Here is a 21,664-nt window from a genome sequence, read left to right as displayed (position 1 = left end):
ATTGTCCATCTTCAAGATGGCAAAGATATATTGGCAACCCTTAGCTAATAAGTTAGCATGGCTAGTTAGCTAGGCTGTTTCTAAGGCTGGCAAGCTAGTTATTTTAATTTCAGTACCTAATCATTAGCTAATTGATCATTTTAGAGATTACAAATCAAATGTTATTTTGGTTCGGCAATGTTTCAAATGAACTTCTTGCTGATAATTTGTTTATCGTTTCATCCTAGTGAGAAAGTGACAGTAAAAAAAGTGACAGTAAAATTCGTCAGTAAGCTAATGCTTACCCAACTAGCTTAACGTTGCAAACGCTAGCTGTACAATCGACAAAGCAATACTAGCTAGCTAAATGTATTAGTGGCTGGAATATTTAGATATATTCATTATACATTTATTAACTAAGATGTTCCAGTTGTGAAACTCACCTTACGTTTTCGTTTGTGCCTCTTTTGAATCCTACTATAGCCTTCCATGTCTGAACCCAAGTCTCCGGGTTCTTACTGTGGTGTTCCAGCACAGAGAAGCTCACAGTGGGGTCCAGAGATGGTCTCAGTGAAGCTGGAGGACTGCAGTCAAACACTGGAACTCAATGTGATAGTCAAAGAGGAAGAGGAGGAGAGGGAAGTCAAAGAAAAGGAGATAGGGATTAAAGAGGAGGGGGAGGAGAGAGCATTCAAAGAGGAGGAGGGAGGATCGAGCATTAAAAGAGGAGGGGAGGAGAGAGCATTCAAAGAGGAGGCGGAGGAGCGTGCATTCAAAGAGGAGGAGGGAGAGGAGCGCACATTCGAGGAGGTGAAAGAGGAGGAGGCAGAGGAGCGCGCATTCAAAGAGGAGCAGAGAGCATTCACGGCGGAGGAGAGAGCATTCACAGCGGAGCAGAGAGCATTCAAAGAGGAGGCGGAGGAGAGAGCATTCACAGAGGAGCAGAGAGCATTCACAGAGGAGGCGGAGGAGAGAGCATTCACAGCGGAGCAGAGAGCATTCAAAGAGGAGGCAGAGGAGAGAGCAGTCACAGAGGAGGCGGAGGAGCGAGCATTCACAGCGGAGCAGAGAGCAGTCACAGAGGAGGCGGAGGAGAGAGCATTCACAGCGGAGCAGAGAGCAGTCACAGAGGAGGCGGAGGAGAGAGCATTCACAGAGGAGCAGAGAGCATTCAAAGAGGAGGCGGAGGAGGCGGAGGAGCGAGCATTCACAGCAGAGCAGAGAGCAGTCACAGAGGAGGCGGAGGAGAGAGCATTCACAGAGGAGCAGAGAGCAGTCACAGAGGAGCAGAGAGCAGTCACAGAGGAGGCGGAGGAGAGAGCATTCACAGAGGAGCAGAGAGCATTCAAAGAGGAGGCGGAGGAGGCGGAGGAGCGAGCATTCACAGCAGAGCAGAGAGCAGTCACAGAGGAGGCGGAGGAGAGAGCATTCACAGAGGAGCAGAGAGCAGTCACAGAGGAGGCGGAGGAGAGAGCATTCACAGAGGAGCAGAGAGCAGTCACAGAGGAGGCGGAGGAGAGAGCATTCACAGCGGAGCAGAGAGCATTCAAAGAGGAGGCGGAGGAGAGAGCATTCAAAGAGGAGGCAGAGGAGGAGGCAGAGGAGCGAGCATTCACAGAGGAGCAGAGAGCAGTCACAGAGGAGGCGGAGGAGAGAGCATTCAAAGAGGAGGCAGAGGAGCGTGCATTCAAAGAGGAGGCAGAGGAGCGTGCATTCAAAGAGGAGCAGAGAGCAGTCACAGAGGAGGCGGAGGAGAGAGCATTCACAGAGGAGCAGAGAGCAGTCACAGAGGAGGCGGAGGAGAGAGCATTCACAGCGGAGCAGAGAGCATTCAAAGAGGAGGCGGAGGAGAGAGCATTCAAAGAGGAGGCAGAGGAGGAGGCAGAGGAGCGAGCATTCACAGAGGAGCAGAGAGCAGTCACAGAGGAGGCGGAGGAGAGAGCATTCAAAGAGGAGGCAGAGGAGCGAGCATTCAAAGAGGAGGCAGAGGAGCGTGCATTCAAAGAGGAGCAGAGAGCAGTCACAGAGGAGGCGGAGGAGAGAGCATTCACAGAGGAGCAGAGAGCAGTCATAGAGGAGGCAGAGGAGAGAGCATTCACAGCGGAGGAGCGAGCATTCAAAGAGGAGCAGGCGGAGGAGCGAGCATTCAAAGAGGAGCAGGCGGAGGAGAGAGCATTCAAAGAGGAGCAGGTGGAGGAGAGAGCATTCAAAGAGGAGCAGAGAGCAGTCACAGAAGTGGAGAACAGGGAAGAGGAGGAAGAAGTAGATGGGAACACTGACCCAGGTAAGTTCAGTAGTTCAGGATGGAGAGAGGTTGGTGCATTGACAACCACAGGGGATTCCAGAACTATTATTGTCTTTCCACCAATCTGGTGCCTCTTTCTTTGAAGGGGTAAGCGGGGTAGGCTCTATCCGGCAATTAGGGCTGTGTATGTAAATATATTTTAATTTGTATCAACATGCCCAGAAGATCAGACTGAACATTTCAATGGCAAAAGGAGCCTCAGGGAAATAAATGATAACAGATATATTTGAAGTTATTTTCATGAAATAAAAACATGCAGTGATTTATTAGACATACGGGATCATTTAAAAAATACTGCATGGGGCTTTAACATTATGGGCTCTGTTTTCAGTGGGCGATTAGAGGCCCAAGTGTCAAACATACATTAGTTTGGAATTGTAAGAGCATGAGCGCTGGCATTTTCCAGCCCCAACGCCAGGTTCAACAATGTACCTGTCTAACATCTGTGTGACATCAGCTCACTTTTGTGCTGAGGTGGGAGGGGTGGCAATATTGGAGGCGTGTCCTTAAAAACACACAACACTGACAGTTTCATGCAGCTCTAAAAGGAATGTTTCAGACCCACAAACAGCAGGTCTCCTTGGTAACACAGTTGGTTTAGAGAGTGGAACCACAACCTATCCAGCCATGACACACAGTGTCCATGGTAGAGAGATGTTCATTTTGTGCCGGTGAATCTGGTATTTACAAACATCCTACCCTACTCCTAAATCCTGGCTGGTTTAACACCATCACACAGGTGTCTTTTCATCCTGGCCATTAGCCCAGTAGCCTAATAATAAAGGGGTTTTAAATGGTCTACTGAGAGTGCCTTGAAATATTAGCCTTAATGTTATTTCAGTATTCACAAAACATACCAGCATACTTAATTTTCCTCGTTTTTGAGTAAGTCCAGCCCTATTTCCCGATAACCAAAGACATGGGAGCTCCTCCAAACTATTGCATCCTCCTATAATGCCATGAACTGTTGATAGGAGCCTAGGATTTTGTATAGACTTGCAAATCATATGTGTAAAGAAATGTAGGTGTGTGCCCAGAAACGCGATTTTATGAGTTGATGTTTCTGACCCAAAATCCTATTTAGAAATATTGTTGTTGGTTTAACAAATAGATGTGGGTTTAAATCAAATGAAACGTAAAACAAACGTATTAGAGAGATTCAGCGTCCATGGTTTCATGGTGAGAACGTACATGGCTTCAATGCAATTTCCCCTTCTATTTATGGAAAAGTGCACATTTGATCCGTGAGATGGATGAAGGATGTTTATGAAACACAACAATACAACAGTATAATGGTGAGTGGACATTTCCCCCATCTCTTTATATTGGATCTTTATCCAACTCCTGTGAAAGAGTTTCTATGTAAAACCCTCCACAGTCTAAGTTGCCTTGTCTGTATTAAACGCACAGGGAACAAATCATGGTGCCTGTAACTGTATTTAGACGGCCGATTGTGATTAGAATTATACACTGTCTTTTTAGGCCTTATCAATAGCCTAGTGAATTTAATCCTGCTTTTTGACTGTTTGGCATCAGACTGCAATTTACAGTAGGCCAAGCCCCTATATCAGTGTTAATGCTATAGCCTATGTTTAATCATGTATTTCCACATTGAGGCAAATGCAATAAGAACCATGTTGACTGCAAACATGTTCAACATATTTAGCAAATATGGGGCAAGCAATTTAACGAACTAGGCGGAGTTGGAGTTGATGACAACTCAATAAATAAAACTGTAAAGACACAACCTGAAGGAACCACATATTTAGCCATGGAGCTTACTGATTGGCCAGTGAGGGGCCAAGTCTCCAACCCCCACAACTTGTTTATTCATCAAATCCCAGCTCTTTCATGCCACCACTAGCTACTGCGCCCATAATTCCGATTCTGAAAATAGCACAAATATTTACCATTGCGTGAGGTTTGTTAAAATAGAGCCCTCTGTCAAATGTGTAGTTCTGGAGTGGCCTATTCAAGGTCCAGACCTAATCCCAAGTAATAGAGAAAATCAGAAAGGGGGAAAATATGTTTTCACGGCACTGTAAGGGTAACAGGGTTGACCTGTTATTCCAAACCACTCTGCTTTCCACCACAACATGGCCATATACAGTAGAACCAGCTCACCTGTTTATACATAAAGAGTAGAACCAGCTCACCTGCTTATACATAAAGAGTAGAACCAGCTCACCTGTTTATACATAAAGAGTAGAACCAGCTCACCTGCTTTCACATAAAGAGTAGAACCAGCTCACCTGCATTTACATAAAGAGTAGAACCAGCTCACCTGCTTTTACATAAAGAGTAGAACCAGCTCACCTGTTTATACATAAAGAGTAGAACCAGCTCACCTGCTTTTACACTATGATTTGACTATTAGATGGTCAATGTTTCTGTTGAAAAAAACTATTTAGAAGGAATAGTGACTTTGATCTTTAACCTTGCTTAAATAAAACAATGTTTCAGTCTACATTAGTAGAAATAGTGTCTTTGTTTTATTTAAACAAGGTTAAAGATCACTGTTTCAGTCTACGTTGTCCTTCATCAGAATAATCCCACAAAGGGAAGTGCCTGTGTTGTGATTTTCCTTTGCGATGATGATTTATTTTTATAAATTCCACCTCGACTCACGTTGATCGAGCGCCCTCCTCTTCTTTCCAAAAAGGAATAGTTTCACCATCTGAAAACGAGAGTTCAGTTTCCGTAACGGGTTTGACCTTAAAATGAGGGACGGTCGTAAATGAGTCACTAATCACATGAAATAAATAACAACGTTCAGAAAGGACTTTCCAGAAGCATCAACATCACCACTAGGGCTTTACAATGATGGGGAAAATGTCGATACGTTTTGGTGTTCGATGGGTTAAAATCGTCCAAGACGCCACTGAGGTGCACAGGAGGGACTTGTCAAAATGCTACATATCTGCACTTCTCTGTGGTCATTTAATATAACAAGCTTTTAAAAGTCATTATTGGTGCACAATTTCTTCTTAAAATATCAAAGCGATGCAGAAGAGACATTTTTTTTCCCTGGAACATCCATATTGTGTTTGTTTAAAGGGGCGGCCGGTAGCCTAACGGTTAGAGAGGTGAGCCAGCGACCAAGGATTGCCGGTTTGAATTCCGGGTCCTGCAGAGAAGTTGGTGCGTTGGCAGCCCCAGGAGGTTCCAAAACTCTGCCGGAAGGTGAGCTGTGCAACTGGAGGGTTGCTGCTATCTGATATCAAATCCTAGACGTCATCAACCGCTCCGCTGTTGTGCCCTTGAGTAAGGCACTTAACCCTCCACAACAACGGCTCCACGGGAGCCAGAGCATGGAAGTCCCCTGCTCCAACCTCTCCAACCTGTGTGTGTGTCTTTCAGGGACAAAGCAGAAGTAAACATTTTCATTGGACCTTGTGTACAATGGGGAAAATTCTTAAATCTAGAATCCTTTGCTGCTACATCCATTTTTTGACTTTGAAATGAATGATATTTACCCATTGATTCTTGATGAATGTAACTTAGAAATGGCTCGTAGTTCAACGGTCGTTCCCCATCAGAACCCAAGATACAAGCTTGTTTTACTCCAATATTTGTAAACAATGTTAAATGTAACCAAACACTGTATAGCCTCTAAACATGGTTAAAACTATAATTTTGATGTCATGCATGGTCAGTCCTTGCACCTTCAGATGTGTCTATTTTTTTTATTTTACTAGGCAAGTCAGTTAAGAACAAATTCTTATTTTCAATGATGGCCTAGGAACAGTGGGTTAACTGCCTGTTCAGGGGCAGAACGACAGATTTTGTACCTTGTCAGCTTGGAAATTTGAACTTGCAACCTTTCGGTTACTAGTCCAACGCTCAAACCACTAGGCTACCCTGCCGCCCCATTTAATCTGAGAGTGGTTACATTTCTCAAAGCCCATCCCTCAGAGTTTTACCACAACAGAGATGTGGTGTTTTCTTTGTTTTTGGTTTAATGAAGGAATCTAGATTTTAAAGTCCAAGTACACTCAAAATTCTGTTTTTTCCTGTGTTTTATATCATTTTGTACGACAGCTGATGAAACTAACACTAAAAGTGTGATTTAAAAAATGTCCTGTTAGTTGCTGTTTTACGCAGGACCTAATCAGCAGACTTGTGTGGCCGGGAGCTGAGGCTTCCATGGTGATGTCACCATGTGGTAAATTTTGCAAAGTTCTTCCTGGAGAAAGTTTTTTTTTTTGTTGCTAAAAAGCTTTTTTTTTCCTTCCCAATTTCAATGGAAATCTACACTGAACAAAAATGTAAATGCAACCTGTAAAATATTGGTCCAATATTTAATGAGCTGAAATAAGACATCCCAGAAATGTGCATGCACAAAAAGTTTATTCAAATTTGGGCCACAAATTTTGTTTATATACCTGTTAGTGAGCATTTCTCCTTTGCAAAGAGAATCCATCCACCTGACAGGTGTGCTGATTAAACAGTGTGATCATTACACTACTGCCCATGGAACTGGGGACTATAAAAGGCCACTCTAAAATGTGCAGTTTTGTCACGCAACACAATGCCAAAGATACATCAAGTTTTTAGGGAGCAGTAACTGTTGCTAGATAATTTAATGTTCAATTCTCTACCATAACCATGCAGGAGAAGTGTGCTCTTCACAGATGAATCCTGGTTTCAACTGTACCAGATGGCATGTATGGTGTCGTGTGGGTGAGCGATTTGCTGATAACATTGTGGTAATGATGGCGGTGGGGTTATGGTATGGGCAGGCATAAGCTACCGTGTTCCTTGTCAGCTCGGGGATTTGAACTTGCAACCTTTCGGTTACTAGTCCAACGCTCTAACCACTAGGTTACCCTGCCGCCCCGTATCTATGACCAACCGATGCATATCTGTATTCCCAGTCATGTGAATTCCATAGATTTGGGCCTAATGACTGTTTTTCAATTCACTGATTTCATTTTATGAGTATAATTTTTGAAATTGTTGCTTCTTGAATTTATATTTTTGTTCGGTGTATTAAAGTGAAGTACTCAATTGTTACCCAATAAATGGTTTGATATTGATATAAAAACAACTGTTGAAGACCATTTCAATGCTGTTCCTGATTCTAACCCCATATCTGTTCATGTTCCCACAGGAGAGAGCTCCAACCCAGGTTCAGACAGTGAGCCCAGTTCCACAGCATCAGGAAACCATAAACAACACAGACGGAGAAACTCAAGACAGAAACATCACCACTGCATGGACTGCTTCACTAGTTTCTATGATCCAGAGGAGTTGAGAAGGCACACTTGTAGGCCCCGCCCCTGTTCAGATTGCAGTGGCAGCTTTATTTGTCCAACTCACCTCAAATCAAAACAGACTCAAAAAACAATGGCGACATACACGTGTGGTCAATGTGGGATGAGATGTGAAACACCAAGCAAACTAAAGACGCACCAGAGAACTCACACAGGAGAGAAGCCATACCACTGCACTGTTTGTGGAAAGGGTTGCAGTCATTCGGACCATCTAAAGACGCACCAGAGAACTCACACAGGAGAGAAGCCTTACCACTGCTCCCAATGTGGAAAGAGTTTCAGTCAGTTAACAACTTTGAGAAACCACCACCTAACTCACACAGGACAGAAGTCTTACCTCTGCTCTCATTGTGGGAAGAGTTTCAGTCAGTTAGCCAACCGAAATACACACCAGTTAATTCACACAGGAGAGAAGCCATACAACTGCTCTCAGTGTGGGAAGGATTTCAGATCTCCAAGGGAATTAAAGTCACACACGAGAACGCACACAGGAGAGAAGCCTTTCCACTGCTCCCAATGTGGGAAGAGTTTCAGTCAGTTATCAAGTCTGAAAAGACACCAACTAACTCACACAGGAGAGAAGCCTTACCTTTGTTCTCAATGTGGGAAGAGTTTCACCACGTTATCTGAACTGAAGCCACACCAGATAACTCACACAGGAGATAAGCCTTACCTCTGCTCTCAATGTGGGGATAGTTTCACCAGTTTATATTTCCTAAAGAAACACCATCTAACTCACACTGGAGAAAAGCCTTACCTCTGCTCTCATTGTGGGAAGAGTTTCAGTCAGTTGGCCAACCTAAATACACACCAGTTAATTCACAAAGGAGAGAAGCCTTACCACTGCTCTCAATGTGGGGATAGTTTCACCAGTTTATATTTCCTAAAGAAACACCAGCTAATTCACACGGGTGGAAAGCTGTTCCAATGCTCCCAGTGTGGTAAGAGTTTCAGTCATTCATCAACTCTGAAGAAACATCAGATAACTCACACAGGGGAGAAACCTTACCACTGTTCTCAGTGTGGAAAGAGTTTCAGTCTGGTAGGAAACCTTAAGAGACACCAACTAACCCACACCGTAGAGAAGCCGTAACAATAATCTTATTGTGGGAAGTGTGTCAGTCATTTACACCACCTAATGTCCAGTTAATTCACACAGGAGAGAAACAATACCGCTGCTCTGTGTGGGAAGTGTTTCAGTCAATCAGCAAATTTGAAGAAGCATCAGGGAATTCATACAGGAGAAAAGCTGTGTCGTTAGATCTGAAGACACCCGTTTGTTCACATAGGGGAGAATCCTTAACTCTGCTATCAATGTGGGGATAGTTTCACCAGTTTATTTCCAAAATAACACCAGCTAATTATGACTAATAATAGCTTACCTGGTTAGATAAAGGTGGTAAAAAATGACTTGCAAAGGATTGTGGCAGCTGCTCCCTGTGTGGAAAGCTTCAGTCAGTGAACAAATTTGAAGACCCACCATTTCACTGGCACAGTGTGAGGAAAAGATTCAGTCCCCTAGGAGACCTAAAGAAACACCAGCTAACTCACCCTGGAGAGATCCCTTACCATCTTCTTAAAATAAAGCTGGTAGGATAATATTATTGTGAACATATCCCTATTTCAGGAATCACCAAAAAGGCAGCACGGCAGAGAGAACTGAGTGAAGTTGACATTGTGGAATCCATAGCTAATACCTGTCCATAGAGAATCCTGAGTAATCACAGACATCATATATTCTAGTTGGATTTCTATATCGCTTTAAAAAAGAAAAGAAGAAAAAATTTATACATTTTCTGTGACTAAATTATATAACAAAAACTTCTAAATGTCAGAAAATAAATACAACTATTGTAAAGTATCCTGTCTCTTTATTATGGAGGGTTGAAGAGTCATTATATCTGGTGCTTTACAGGTAGGCTATACTGTCAGTAAAGCTGTGGAGGTTGGTGCCGTTTTAAGATGAGAAGGAATATATATATATATATTTTTAAATGTATGAGCCTTATTTCTATTACAGCATACTGGATGACTGTCATTCATATTCCATTCATCCAGATCAATGGAACATCGATAGGTTTAGGCTACTACATGATGCTCATTTCCCCTCTACCCATCATGAGGATGCTACAACCTGGCCTATGAATTAAAGTTTAAAACATGGGTGCAGAGGTCGAGATAATTTAGAGTAATCAAGGTGACAGACACGCTCAATACTGCCTTGCACACTTGCCTGCATCTAGCTGATCTAGGGTTTAATCATTAGTCATTAGTCCAACAGTTGCACATTAGAGTTTCTGTTGGACAAAGGTAAGTTTACCCCTGTTTCGTTCCATTTGCTTCCATTTAAGAAAAGTTCCTCACAAAAGACACGGGGTTTGAACCAGAAGTCTTACATTTTGACTCATCAGACCAAAGGACAGATTTCCACCGGTCTAATGTCCATTGCTCGTCTTTCTTGGCCCAAGCAAGGCTCTTCTTCTTATTGGTGTCCTTTAGTAGTGGTTTCTTTGCAGCAATTAGACCACAAAGGCCTGATTTACACGGTCTCCTCTGAACAGTTGGTGTTATGTGTCTGTTACTTGAACTCTGTGAAACATTTATTTTGGCTGCAATCTGAGGTGCAGTTAACTGTAATGAACTTATCCTCTGTAGCACAGGTAAGTCTGGGTCTTTCCTTCCTGTGGCGGTCCTCATGAGAGCCAGTTTCATCATAGCACTTGATGGTTTTTGCGACTGCACTTGAAGAAACTTTCAAAGTTCTTGAAAATTTCCAGATTGACTGACCGTGTCATTTGAGCTGTTCTTGTCATAATATGGACTTGGGTCTTTTACCAAATAGGGCTATCTTCTGTATGCCACTGCCTACCTTGTCACAACACAACTGATTGGCTCAAACGCGTTAAGAAGGAAAGAAATTCCACAAATGAATTAAGAAGGCACAGTTGTTAATTGAATTCATTCCAGGTGACTACCTCATGAAGCTCGTTGAGAGAATGCCAAGAGTGCGCAAAGCTGTCATCAAGGCAAAGGGTGGCTACTTTGAAGAATCTCAAATAAAATATATTTTGATTTATTAATCCCTTTTATGTTACTACATGATTCTGTACAGTATGTGTTATTTCATAGTTTTGATGTCTTCACTATTATTCTACAATGTAGAAAATCGTCAAAATAAAGAAAAACCCTTGAATAGTCGGTTTGTCCAAACGTTTGACTGACACTGAATTTATACTTTTTTTCTGAGTGTAGTGTTAGATGGCAGAGTATCTGTTTATTAATGTTTTCAAGCAAAGTATAATGGAGATATTCTCCATTCTAGTAGGGGGCTGTAATGCAATAATTATTGGATGCCAAACTCTGTTAAACCTCATCGAATAAGTTAAACCCTGGTATGACACTATAGGGATGATGGCGGAAGCAGAAGTGTCGTGCTGAAAGCACGTCGAGGACCGTTAGCGAGAACGATGAGTGGACAACAGTGAAGTCCAAGAATGGAACAAAAAGGGAGAAATTGTTGTGAAAATGAGTCTGATGAATCGTTGCTTGTTGGAGAACGTTTTTTGGATAATGATGTTTATTTGGGAAACTCTTTTGAAGTCACGAGGATGGTGAAGAAGGCTTCAGGAAAAGTGAATGCAGTCTAAGTAACCAGGAGTGGTATGGTGTTGACATTGTGTAGTCATAGTAACCAGGAGTGGTATGGTGTTGACATTGTGTAGTCATAGTAACCAGGAGTGGTATGGTGTTGACATTGTGTAGTCATAGTAACCAGGAGTGGTATGGTGTTGACATTGTGTAGTCATAGTAACCAGGAGTGGTATGGCGTTGATATTGTGTAGTCATAGTAACCAGGAGTGATATGGTGTTGATATTGTGTAGTCATAGTAACCAGGAGTAGTATGGTGTTGATGTGTAGTCATAGTAACCAGGAGTGGTATGGTGTTGATATTGTGGTCATAGTAACTAGGGTGGTATGGTGTTGAGGTCATATTGAGTGGTATGGTGTTGATATGTAGTCATAGTAACCAGGAGTGGTATGGTTTTGAACATGGAGTAAACATGCATAGATAATAAGCAGAGAGTAGCAGCAGCGTATAAGAGGGTTGAGGGGGGGCAATGTAAATAGTCTGGGTAGCCATTTGATTACCTGTTCAGGAGTCTTATGGCTTGGGGGTAGAAGCTGTTAAGAAGCCTTTTGGATCTAGACTTGGCTCTCCGGTAAAGCTTGCCGTGCGGTAGCCGAGAGAACAGTCTCGGGTGGCTGGAGTCTTTGACACCGCCTGGTATAGAGGTCCTGGATGGCAGGAAGCTTGGCCCCAGTGATGTACTGGGCCATACACACTACCCTCTGTAGTGTCTTGCGATTGGAGGCCAAGCAGTTACCATACCAGACAGTGATGCAACCAGTCAGGATGCTCTCGATGGTGCAGCTGTAGAACTTTTTGTGGATCTGAGGACCCATGCCAAATCTTTTCTGTCTCCTGAGGGGGAATAGGCTTTGTCGTGCCCTCTTCAATATTGTCTTGATGTGTTTGGACCCTGATAGTTTGTTGGTGATGTGGACACCAAGGAACTTGAAGCTGCTCCACTACAGCCTTCGATGAGAATGGAGCAGATGGAAAGGCTGTTATCCTGGCACCACACGGCCAGGTCTGTGACCTCCTCCCTATAGGCTGTCTCATCGTTGTCGGTTGTGTCGTCGGCAAACTGAATAAAGGTGTCAGACGTTTTTGGGCCTCCAAGACTAAACGGCAGAAACACTGCATGGGCTACTGCTGCCAGGCAATGTCCCACCATCACAGGACCCTATGAACCTGTGTAGGAACCGGATTAAACAGAAAAGCAGGCTGATTTAGTTTAATTAACGTTTCGTTGCTCAGTTTTGTATAGGTTTTTTTTACCATGCATTTTTTCTCCCTTTGTGGGTCCTTATTATCCACCTGTACAGTAGGTGGCGGAACGCAAATATGATTGTTGCGGACGCCATTATACCAAAGAAGAAGTTACGCTAGATAGCTAGAACAACAAGAGTTGCCAATTCCAGTTTCAATGTAAGATCAATATTTCTCACATATTCTGTAAATTTTCCTTAGGTTAACATTAGTAGTGGGATTATTTGTCCACGTCCACCAGCTCGTGTGTAAACAATATCCATTTGAGCTAACGTTAGCTAGCTAGATTACTAAGTTACCCATTTAAACGGTTAGCCAAGCTAACTGGCTTTCTGTCATACCGACAAAGTGAGTTTATCTTCAAGATTTTGTTGTGAATGATAACGTTATTTGTTATTAAGACAGACATGTCAACTATGTGATATGTGAATTGTCCATCTTTAAAATGGCATAAATCTATTGGCAACCCTTATCTAGTAAGTTAGTATGGCTAGTTAGCAAGGCCGTTAGCTAGTTAGCCAGCTTCAGATAACAAACTCAATTAAAGTAGCTAACCTTAATCATTAGCTAACTGTTCATTTAGAGATTACAAATGAAATTACATTTTGGTTCGCGATTGCGTCAAGCTAACTTCTTGCTAGTAAAATGTCTATCTAGCTAGATCATTTCATCCTAGTGAGAAAGGTGACATTTGAATTTGTCTGTAAGTTCAAGCTAAACCAACTAACTCGACACTGTCAACGCTAGCTGTACCTTTGCCACAGCAATGCCAGCTAGCAAAATGTATTAGTATACATGGAATATGTCTTTGTATTAGTATGGATGGAATATGTCTTTGTTAGCAAAGCTGTTCCAGTATTTTGTAAAACTTACCCTGTTTGTGAAACTCATCTTACATTTTGTTTGTGCCTCTTTTGAATCCTACTATAGCCTTCCATGTCTGAACCCAAGTCCCCGGGTTCTTACTGTGGTGTTCCAGCACAGAGAAGCTCACAGTGGGGTCCAGAGATGGTCTTATTGAAGCTGGAGGACTGCAGTCAACCACTGGAACTCAATGTGATAGTCAAAGAGGAGGGGAGGGAAGTCAAGGAAGAGGTAGAGATTGAAGAGGCAGAGGACATGGCCCTCAAAGAGGAGGCGGAGGACATGGCCCTCAAAGAGGAGGCGGAGGACATGGCCCTCAAAGAGGAGGCGGAGGACATGGCCCTCAAAGAGGAGGCGGAGGACATGGCCCTCAAAGAGGAGGCGGAGGACATGGCCCTCAAAGAGGAGGCGGAGGACATGGCCCTCAAAGAGGAGGCGGAGGACATGGCCCTCAAAGAGGAGGCGGCGGAGGACATGGCCCTCAAAGAGGAGGAGGCGGAGGACATGGCCCTCAAAGAGGAGGAGGCGGAGGACATGGCCCTCAAAGAGGAGGAGGCGGAGGACATGGCCCTCAAAGAGGAGGCGGAGGACATGGCCCTCAAAGAGGAGGAGGCGGAGGACATGGCCCTCAAAGAGGAGGCGGAGGACATGGCCCTCAAAGAGGAGGCGGAGGACATGGCCCTCAAAGAGGAGGAGGCGGAGGACATGGCCCTCAAAGAGGAGGAGGAGGAGGAGGACATGGCCCTCAAAGAGGAGGCGGCGGAGGACATGGCCCTCAAAGAGGAGGAGGCGGAGGACATGGCCCTCAAAGAGGAGGAGGCGGAGGACATGGCCCTCAAAGAGGAGGAGGCGGAGGACATGGCCCTCAAAGAGGAGGAGGCGGAGGACATGGCCCTCAAAGAGGAGGAGGCGGAGGACATGGCCCTCAAAGAGGAGGAGGCGGGAGGACATGGCCCTCAAAGAGGAGGAGGCGGAGGACATGGCCCTCAAAGAGGAGGAGGCGGAGGACATGGCCCTCAAAGAGGAGGAGGCGGAGGACATGGCCCTCAAAGAGGAGGAGGAGGAGGAGGACATGGCCCTCAAAGAGGAGGAGGAGGCGGAGGACATGGCCCTCAAAGAGGAGGAGGAGGAGAGGGTGGTCACAGAAGTGGAGAACAGGGAAGAAGTAGATGGTAACACTGACCCAGGTAAGTTCAGTAGTTTATTACGGAGAGCGGTTGGTGTATTGACGGCCACAGGAGATTCCAGAACTATTATTTACACCAATCTGGTGGCTCTTTCTGAAGAGTAACTTGGTTTCACCTCGTTTTAAAGGGGCAGTGCAGTTAAAAACGTGAAGTTCCTGTTTTGAAAATAATTCCTGGAATTTCAGCCTGTTCAGGTGGGATGGAGTTTTTGGCCCAGATCATGACATCACAATCTGATCAGAATGACTAGTCATCTTTTAATTGCACTTGTATCCTCCTACTTTGAAGGGGTAAGTGGGATATGCTCTGTCCACCAATCAGGGCTGTGTATGTAAATATATTTACATTTGTATCAACATACCCACAAGATCAGACGGAGGATTTCAATGGCAAAAGGACGCGCAGGGAAATAAATGATAAAATAATACATTTGAAGTTATTTTCATAAAATAAACACAGTGATTTATTAGACAGCCAGTGATGATTTAACCATTCTGCCATCAGACTGCCATGCTCCTTATAGGACACATCACTGCACTTTATACTACTCTGCAAACTGGTCATCTCTGTATACCTGTCGCATGATGCACTGGTTGATGCTTCTTTAGAAAACCCTCTTTTGCCTCTCTTCCCCCCTATCTGAGATACCTACTGCAGCCCTCATCCTCCACATACAACACCCGTTCTGCTAGTCACATTCTGTTAAAGGTCCCCAAAGCACACTCCTCTTTTCAGTTCGCTGCAGGTAGCGGAATGACCTGCAAAATAAAAAACTCCAACTGGACTGTTTTATCTCCATTTCTTCATTCAAACACTCAGTCATGGACACTCTTACTGACAGGCTGCTTTGCGTGATATATTGTTGTCTCTACCTTGTCCTTTGTGCTGTTGTCTGGGCCCAATAATGTTTGTACCATGTTTTTTGCTGCTGCCTTGTTGTGTTGCTACCATGTTGTCATGTTGTGTTGCTACCATGTTGTTATGTTGTGTTGCTACCATTTTGTTGTCATGTTGTGTTGCTTGTGCTGAGGTGGGAGGGGTGGCAATATTGTAGGCGTGTCCTGTCTCTGTAGGGGATTTTGCTATAGGACCGTTAAGGTTCCCCCGTCGAGAGTGATACAAGTCGTCTCACTCAAGTTCTTATGTCACCCGGCAAACTGGTGACTCACAGGTCCGCCGGACTGGCCTGGTTATGTATCCTGCCCTTTTATTCTGAGATGAGCCTTGTGTGGTGCCGTCAGGCTGGTTTCAGGATCCTAGATAATATCAATCAGACTTAGAGTACCTCTTGCTTTACTTTCTCTTTCCCTTTGTATGCTCTTCTATCTAGACTCACGCTTTACCTTGGTTATGATTTACAGTCTATGTCCGTTGACTAATACGACTTGAGTATTAATATAGAGGATGTCTGTTACAAGACAATGATTATTCTGTCCAAACCGTCATATCGTCTTTAGTGTAGAAACTAGACTTGTTCCCCTAGATTGGGAGTGTCAGAGGTGTTCTCTCCCATTAGGGTTTTGGGTCTCGTTTCTACTTTTTATTCAATGTTTGCAGTTGTACACGTTTTTACAGTTTCTTTCTGGTCCTTAATCTATAACATCAAAAACACTATTACTATTAATGCCTTATGTATTACAACAAGCTGTTAATTACCTTATGTATGTATTACAACAAGCTGTTAATGACCTTATTATGTATTACAACAAGCTGTTAATTACCTTATGTATGTATTACAACAAGCTGTTAATTACCTTATATATGTATTGCAACAAGCTGTTAATTACCTTATATATGTATTACAACAGGTGGTTAATTACCTTATATATGTATTACAACAAGCTGTTAATTACCTTATATATGTATTACAACAAGCTGTTAATTACCTTATATGTATTGCAACAAGCTGTTAATTACCTTATATATGTATTGCAACAAGCTGTTAATTACCTTATATATGTATTGCAACAAGCTGTTAATTACCTTATATATGTATTACAACAGGTGGTTAATTACCTTATATATGTATTACAACAAGCGGTTAATTACCTTATATGTATTACAACAAGCTGTTAATTACCTTATATATGTATTACAACAGGCTGTTAATTACCTTATATATGTATTACAACAAGCAGTTAATTACCTTATTTATTACAACAAGTGGTTAATTACCTTATATATGTATTACAACAAGTGGTTAATTACCTTCTATATGTATTACAACAAGCGGTTAATTACCTTATGTATTACAACAAGCGGTTAATTACCTTATATGTATTACAACAAGCGGTTAATTACCTTATATGTATTACAACAAGCGGTTAATTACCTTATATGTATTACAACAAGCGGTTAATTACCTTCTATATTTATTACAACAAGCTGTTAATTACCTTATATGTATTACAACAAGCGGTTAATTACCTTCTATATGTATTACAACAAGCTGTTAATTACCTTATGTATTACAACAAGCGGTTAATTACCTTATATGTATTACAACAAGCGGTTAATTACCTTATGTATTACAACAAGCTGTTAATTACCTTATGTATTACAACAAGCGGTTAATTACCTTCTATATGTATTACAACAAGCGGTTAATTACCTTATATGTATTACAACAAGCGGTTAATTACCTTATGTATTACAACAAGCTGTTAATTACCTTATGTATTACAACAAGCGGTTAATTACCTTCTATATGTATTACAACAAGCGGTTAATTATCTTATATGTATTACAACAGGTGGTTAATTACCTTATGTATTACAACAAGCTGTTAATTACCTTATGTATTACAACAAGCGGTTAATTACCTTCTATATGTATTACAACAAGCGGTTAATTACCTTATATGTATTACAACAAGCGGTTAATTACCTTCTATATGTATTACAACAAGCGGTTAATTACCTTCTATATGTATTACAACAAGCTGTTAATTACCTTATGTATTACAACAAGCGGTTAATTACCTTATGTATTACAACAAGCTGTTAATTACCTTATATATGTATTACAATAAGCGGTTAATTACCTTATGTATTACAACAAGCGGTTAATTACCTTATATGTATTACAACAAGCGGTTAATTACCTTCTATATGTATTACAACAAGCGGTTAATTACCTTATGTATTACAACAAGCGGTTAATTACCTTATGTATTACAACAAGCGGTTAATTACCTTATATATGTATTACAACAAGCTATTAATTACCTTATATATGTATTACAACAGGTGGTTAATTACCTTATATGTATTACAACAAGCTGTTAATTACCTTATATGTATTACAACAAGCGGTTAATTACCTTATGTATTACAACAAGCTGTTAATTACCTTATATGTATTACAACAAGTGATTAATTACCTTATGTATTACAACAGGTGGTTAATTACCTTAGCGTAGGTTGACCTGGTTGGTCCCCAAAGAGTATGTTCTTCCACTCACAATTTATCCAGAGGCTTATCCAATCACTCAGTATCTGTTTCTCCTACTATAAGTTTGTACTATGATTTACTGAAGAGAACAGTTTGAGACAAACAAAACTTATAACACCACTGACGCTGTTTATACACTCTGGTTAGGAGGTGGATGTATTCAGCACGAGGAGTGTGGAGGGTAGTTGTCTCAGTATGTCTCGTTCAGAAGTCAGGAGATACAATTGTTCTAGAGTATGAAAGTCAGATATGACCTTTTAGGTTGATGATAGTTGAAGGGGCGGCAGGGTAGCCTAGTGGTTAGAGGCAGGGTAGCCTAGTGGTTAGAGGCAGGGTAGCCTAGTGGTTAGAGCGTTGGACTAGTAACCGGAAGGTTGCACGTTCAAACCCCCCGAGCTGACAAGCTACAAATCTGTCAGGCAGTTAACCCACTGTTCCTAGGCCGTCATTGAAAAATAAGAATTTGTTCTTAACTGACTTGCCTAGTTTAAATAAAGGTAAAATAAAAAAATAAAATAAAAAAGTGTCACAAGATGTCTGTCGGTGATAAGTCAAGTAGCACTATCATGCCCTCTTAAGGAAGGCACTCTCCTTATATACTCTTTTCAAGACCAGGTCGAGGTCCGTTTTAGCGCTGAGTCATATTCTAACCTTGTGGCGAGCTATTTCTGTAAAGGGTCAGTTCGACATGTTACTGTGACACATTACTAATGACAGATGCATCCTCGATCCCCAACTCTTGCATCAGTTTAACCCATTCAAATTCTACTGCTAGTCTAGCTCTTCCCCGTTCCGTCGATGACCCGCTCTCTCCCCCATCTGTTGGCGGTGCCTGAATGCAAGGCATCTCCTCGGGCCAGCTATCCGGCCCCCACTCAGGAGGCGGAGCCGGTGGTGACTGTGTGTGCTGACCCAGCAAAGGAGGTGTCATCAGAGCCCCTTTTTGTGCTTCTGCATCAGTCCTTAAAAACAGGCAACACTGACAGTTTCATGCAGCTCTAAAAGGAATGTTTCAGACCCACAAACAGCAGGTCTCCTTGGTAACACAGTTGGTTTAGAGAGTGGAACCACAACCTATCCAGCCATGACACACAGTGTCCATGGTAGAGAGATGTTCATTTTGTGCCGGTGAGTCTGGTATTTACAAACATCCTACCCTACTCCTAAATCTTGGCTGGTTTAACAGCATCACATAGGTGTCTTTTCATCCTGGCCATTAGCCCAGTAGCCTAATAATAAAGGGATTTTAAATGGTCTAGTGAGAGTGCCTTGAAATTTTTGCCTTCATGTTTTTTCATTATTCACATACCATCATACTTAATTTTTCTCATTTTGAGTAAGCTATCCAGCCCCAACTCCAGCTCCAAACTATTCCATCCTCCTATAATGCCATCAACTATTGATAGGAGCCTAGTATTTTGCAAAGAAGTGCAAATGTTGTGTAAAGACATTTAGGTGTGTGCACAGAGAAGCGATTTTTGATGTTTCTGACCCAAATCCTATTTAGAAATATTGTTTTTGGTTTAACAAGAAGATTTTTTTAGTTTAATACCGAGATCAGATCCTGAGGCCCATTGTCTTGCCATTCATTCACCACTGTCACCTCATGTTTCAGCATGATAATGCCAGGACGCAAGGACCTGTACACAATTACTGGAAGCTGAAAATGTCACAGTTCTTCCATGGCCTGCATACACACCAGACATGTCACTCATTGAACATGTTTGGGATGCTCTGGATCGATGTGTATGACAGCTTGTTCAAGTTCTCGCCAATATCCAGCGACTTCATACAGCCATTGAGGAGGAGTGGGACAACGTTCCACAGGCCACAATCAACATCCTGATCAACTCGATGCGAAGGAGATGTTGCGCTGCATGAGGCACATGGTCACACCAGATACTGACTGTTTTTCTGATCCACACTCCTACCTTTTCTTAAAGGTTTCTGTGACCAACCGATGCATATCTGTATTTCCAGTTGTGAAATGCAAAGATTAGGGCCTAATGAATGTTTTTCAGTCTACTGATTTCCTTTTATTGAGTATAATTTTAGAAATGATTGCTTCTACCATTTATATTTTTGTTCAGGGTATTAAAGTAAGGTACCTAATTGTTACCCAGTAAATGGTTTGATATTGATATAAAACGGCTGCATTAGGCCTTTAAACAAGTCTTTTAAAGACCATTTCAATGCTGTTCCTGATTCTAACCCCATATCTGTTCATGTTCCCACAGGAGAGATCTCCAACCCAGGTTCAGACAGTGAGCCCAGTTCCACAGCATCAGGAAACCATAAACAACACAGACAGAGGAACTCAGGACAGAAACATCACCACTGCATGGACTGCTTCACTAGTTTCTATGATCCAGAGGAGATGAGAAGGCACACTTGTAGGCCCCGCCCCTGCTCAGATTGCAAAGGCAGCTTTATTTGTCCAATTCACCTCAAATCAAAACAGACTCAAAAAAGGATTATGACATACCCGTGTGGTCAATGTGAGAAGATATGTGAAACACCAAGCAAACTCAAGACGCACCAGATAACTCACACAGGAGAGAAGCCATACCACTGCTCTGTTTGCGGAAAGGGTTGCAGTCATTCAGATCAACTAAAGACACACCAGAGAACTCACACAGGAGAGAAGCCTTATCATTGCTCCCAATGTGGAAAGAATTTCAGTCAGTTATCTACTCTGAGAAAACACCACCTAACTCACACAGGAGAGAAGCCTTACCTCTGCTCTCATTGTGGGAAGAGTTTCCGTCAGTTAGCCAACCTAAATGCACACCAGTTAATTCACACAGGAGAGAAGCCATACCACTGTTCTCAGTGTGGGAAGGATTTCAGACATCCAAGAGACTTAAAGTCACACCAGAGAACTCACACAGGAGAGAAGCCTTACCACTGCTCCCAATGTGGGAAGAGTTTCAGTCAGTTGTCAACTTTGAAAAAACACCAGCTAACTCACACAGGAGAGAAGCCTTACCTCTGCTCTCAATGTGGGAAGAGTTTCAGCAGGTTATGTGAAATGAAGGCACACCAGCTAACTCACACAGGAGAGAAGCCTTACCACTGCTCTCAATGTGGGGATAGTTTCACCAGTTTATATTTCCAAAAGAAACACCAGCTGATTCACACAGGAAAAAAGTCATTTCACTGCTCACAGTGTGGGAACAGTTTTAGTCAATCATCAACTCTGAAGACTCATCAGATAACTCACACAGGAGAGAAGGCCTTCCACTGCCGTCAGTGTGGGAAGAGTTTCAGTCATTTATCAACTCTGAAGACTCATCAGATAACTCACACAGGAGATAAGCCTCACGTCTGCTCTCAGTGTGGGAAGAGTTTCAGTCTGGTAGGAAACCTTAAGCGACACCAGCTATCCCACACAGTAGAGAAGCTTTACTGTTGCTCTCATTGTGGGAAGAGTTTCAGTCAATCATCAGCTTTAAAGAAACACCAGAGAACTCACACAGGATAAAAGCTGGGTCATTAAATCTGAAGACACCAGTTTGCTCACATAGGGGATAAGCCTTAACTCTACTATCAATGTGGGGGTAGTTTCACCAGTTTATATTTCCCCCAAAAAACCCAGCTGTGGAAAGGTTCTGTAATGAATTAAATGTTCTGTGTGCATCTTATCTTTGGTGCCCTAAACTGGTACTTGTGCATCTAAGTTTGACTGTGACCTCTCCACTTGCT

General features: G+C 42.5%; 2 protein-coding genes across 2 annotated transcripts in view; both read left to right on the top strand.

Moving 5' to 3' along the window:
- The first annotated feature begins 714 nt into the window (after positions 1–714).
- LOC135533116 (zinc finger protein 239-like) lies at positions 715–9,421 on the top strand. Its single transcript, XM_064960529.1, has 3 exons — positions 715–789; positions 1,573–2,263; positions 7,398–9,421. Exon 3 carries the CDS (start codon positions 7,502–7,504, stop codon positions 8,651–8,653), a length of 1,152 nt encoding a protein of 383 aa, XP_064816601.1. The 5' UTR covers positions 715–789; positions 1,573–2,263; positions 7,398–7,501; the 3' UTR covers positions 8,654–9,421.
- LOC135525998 (zinc finger protein 850-like) overlaps positions 718–21,664 on the top strand; it is a 33,154-nt gene continuing 12,207 nt past the window's right edge. Inside the window, exons 1-2 of the mRNA XM_064954005.1 lie at positions 718–2,263; positions 20,197–21,435. Of these exons, the coding sequence (XP_064810077.1) occupies positions 20,301–21,435 (1,135 nt within the window). The 5' untranslated portion in view covers positions 718–2,263; positions 20,197–20,300. The remainder of the gene's footprint in view (positions 2,264–20,196; positions 21,436–21,664) is intronic.

Source organism: Oncorhynchus masou, chromosome 5 (assembly GCF_036934945.1).
Source record: "Oncorhynchus masou masou isolate Uvic2021 chromosome 5, UVic_Omas_1.1, whole genome shotgun sequence".
In the NCBI taxonomy this organism is placed as follows: domain Eukaryota; kingdom Metazoa; phylum Chordata; class Actinopteri; order Salmoniformes; family Salmonidae; genus Oncorhynchus; species Oncorhynchus masou.
Note: the sequence above shows the minus strand (reverse complement) of the source record. Positions and strands in the feature narration are given on the sequence as shown.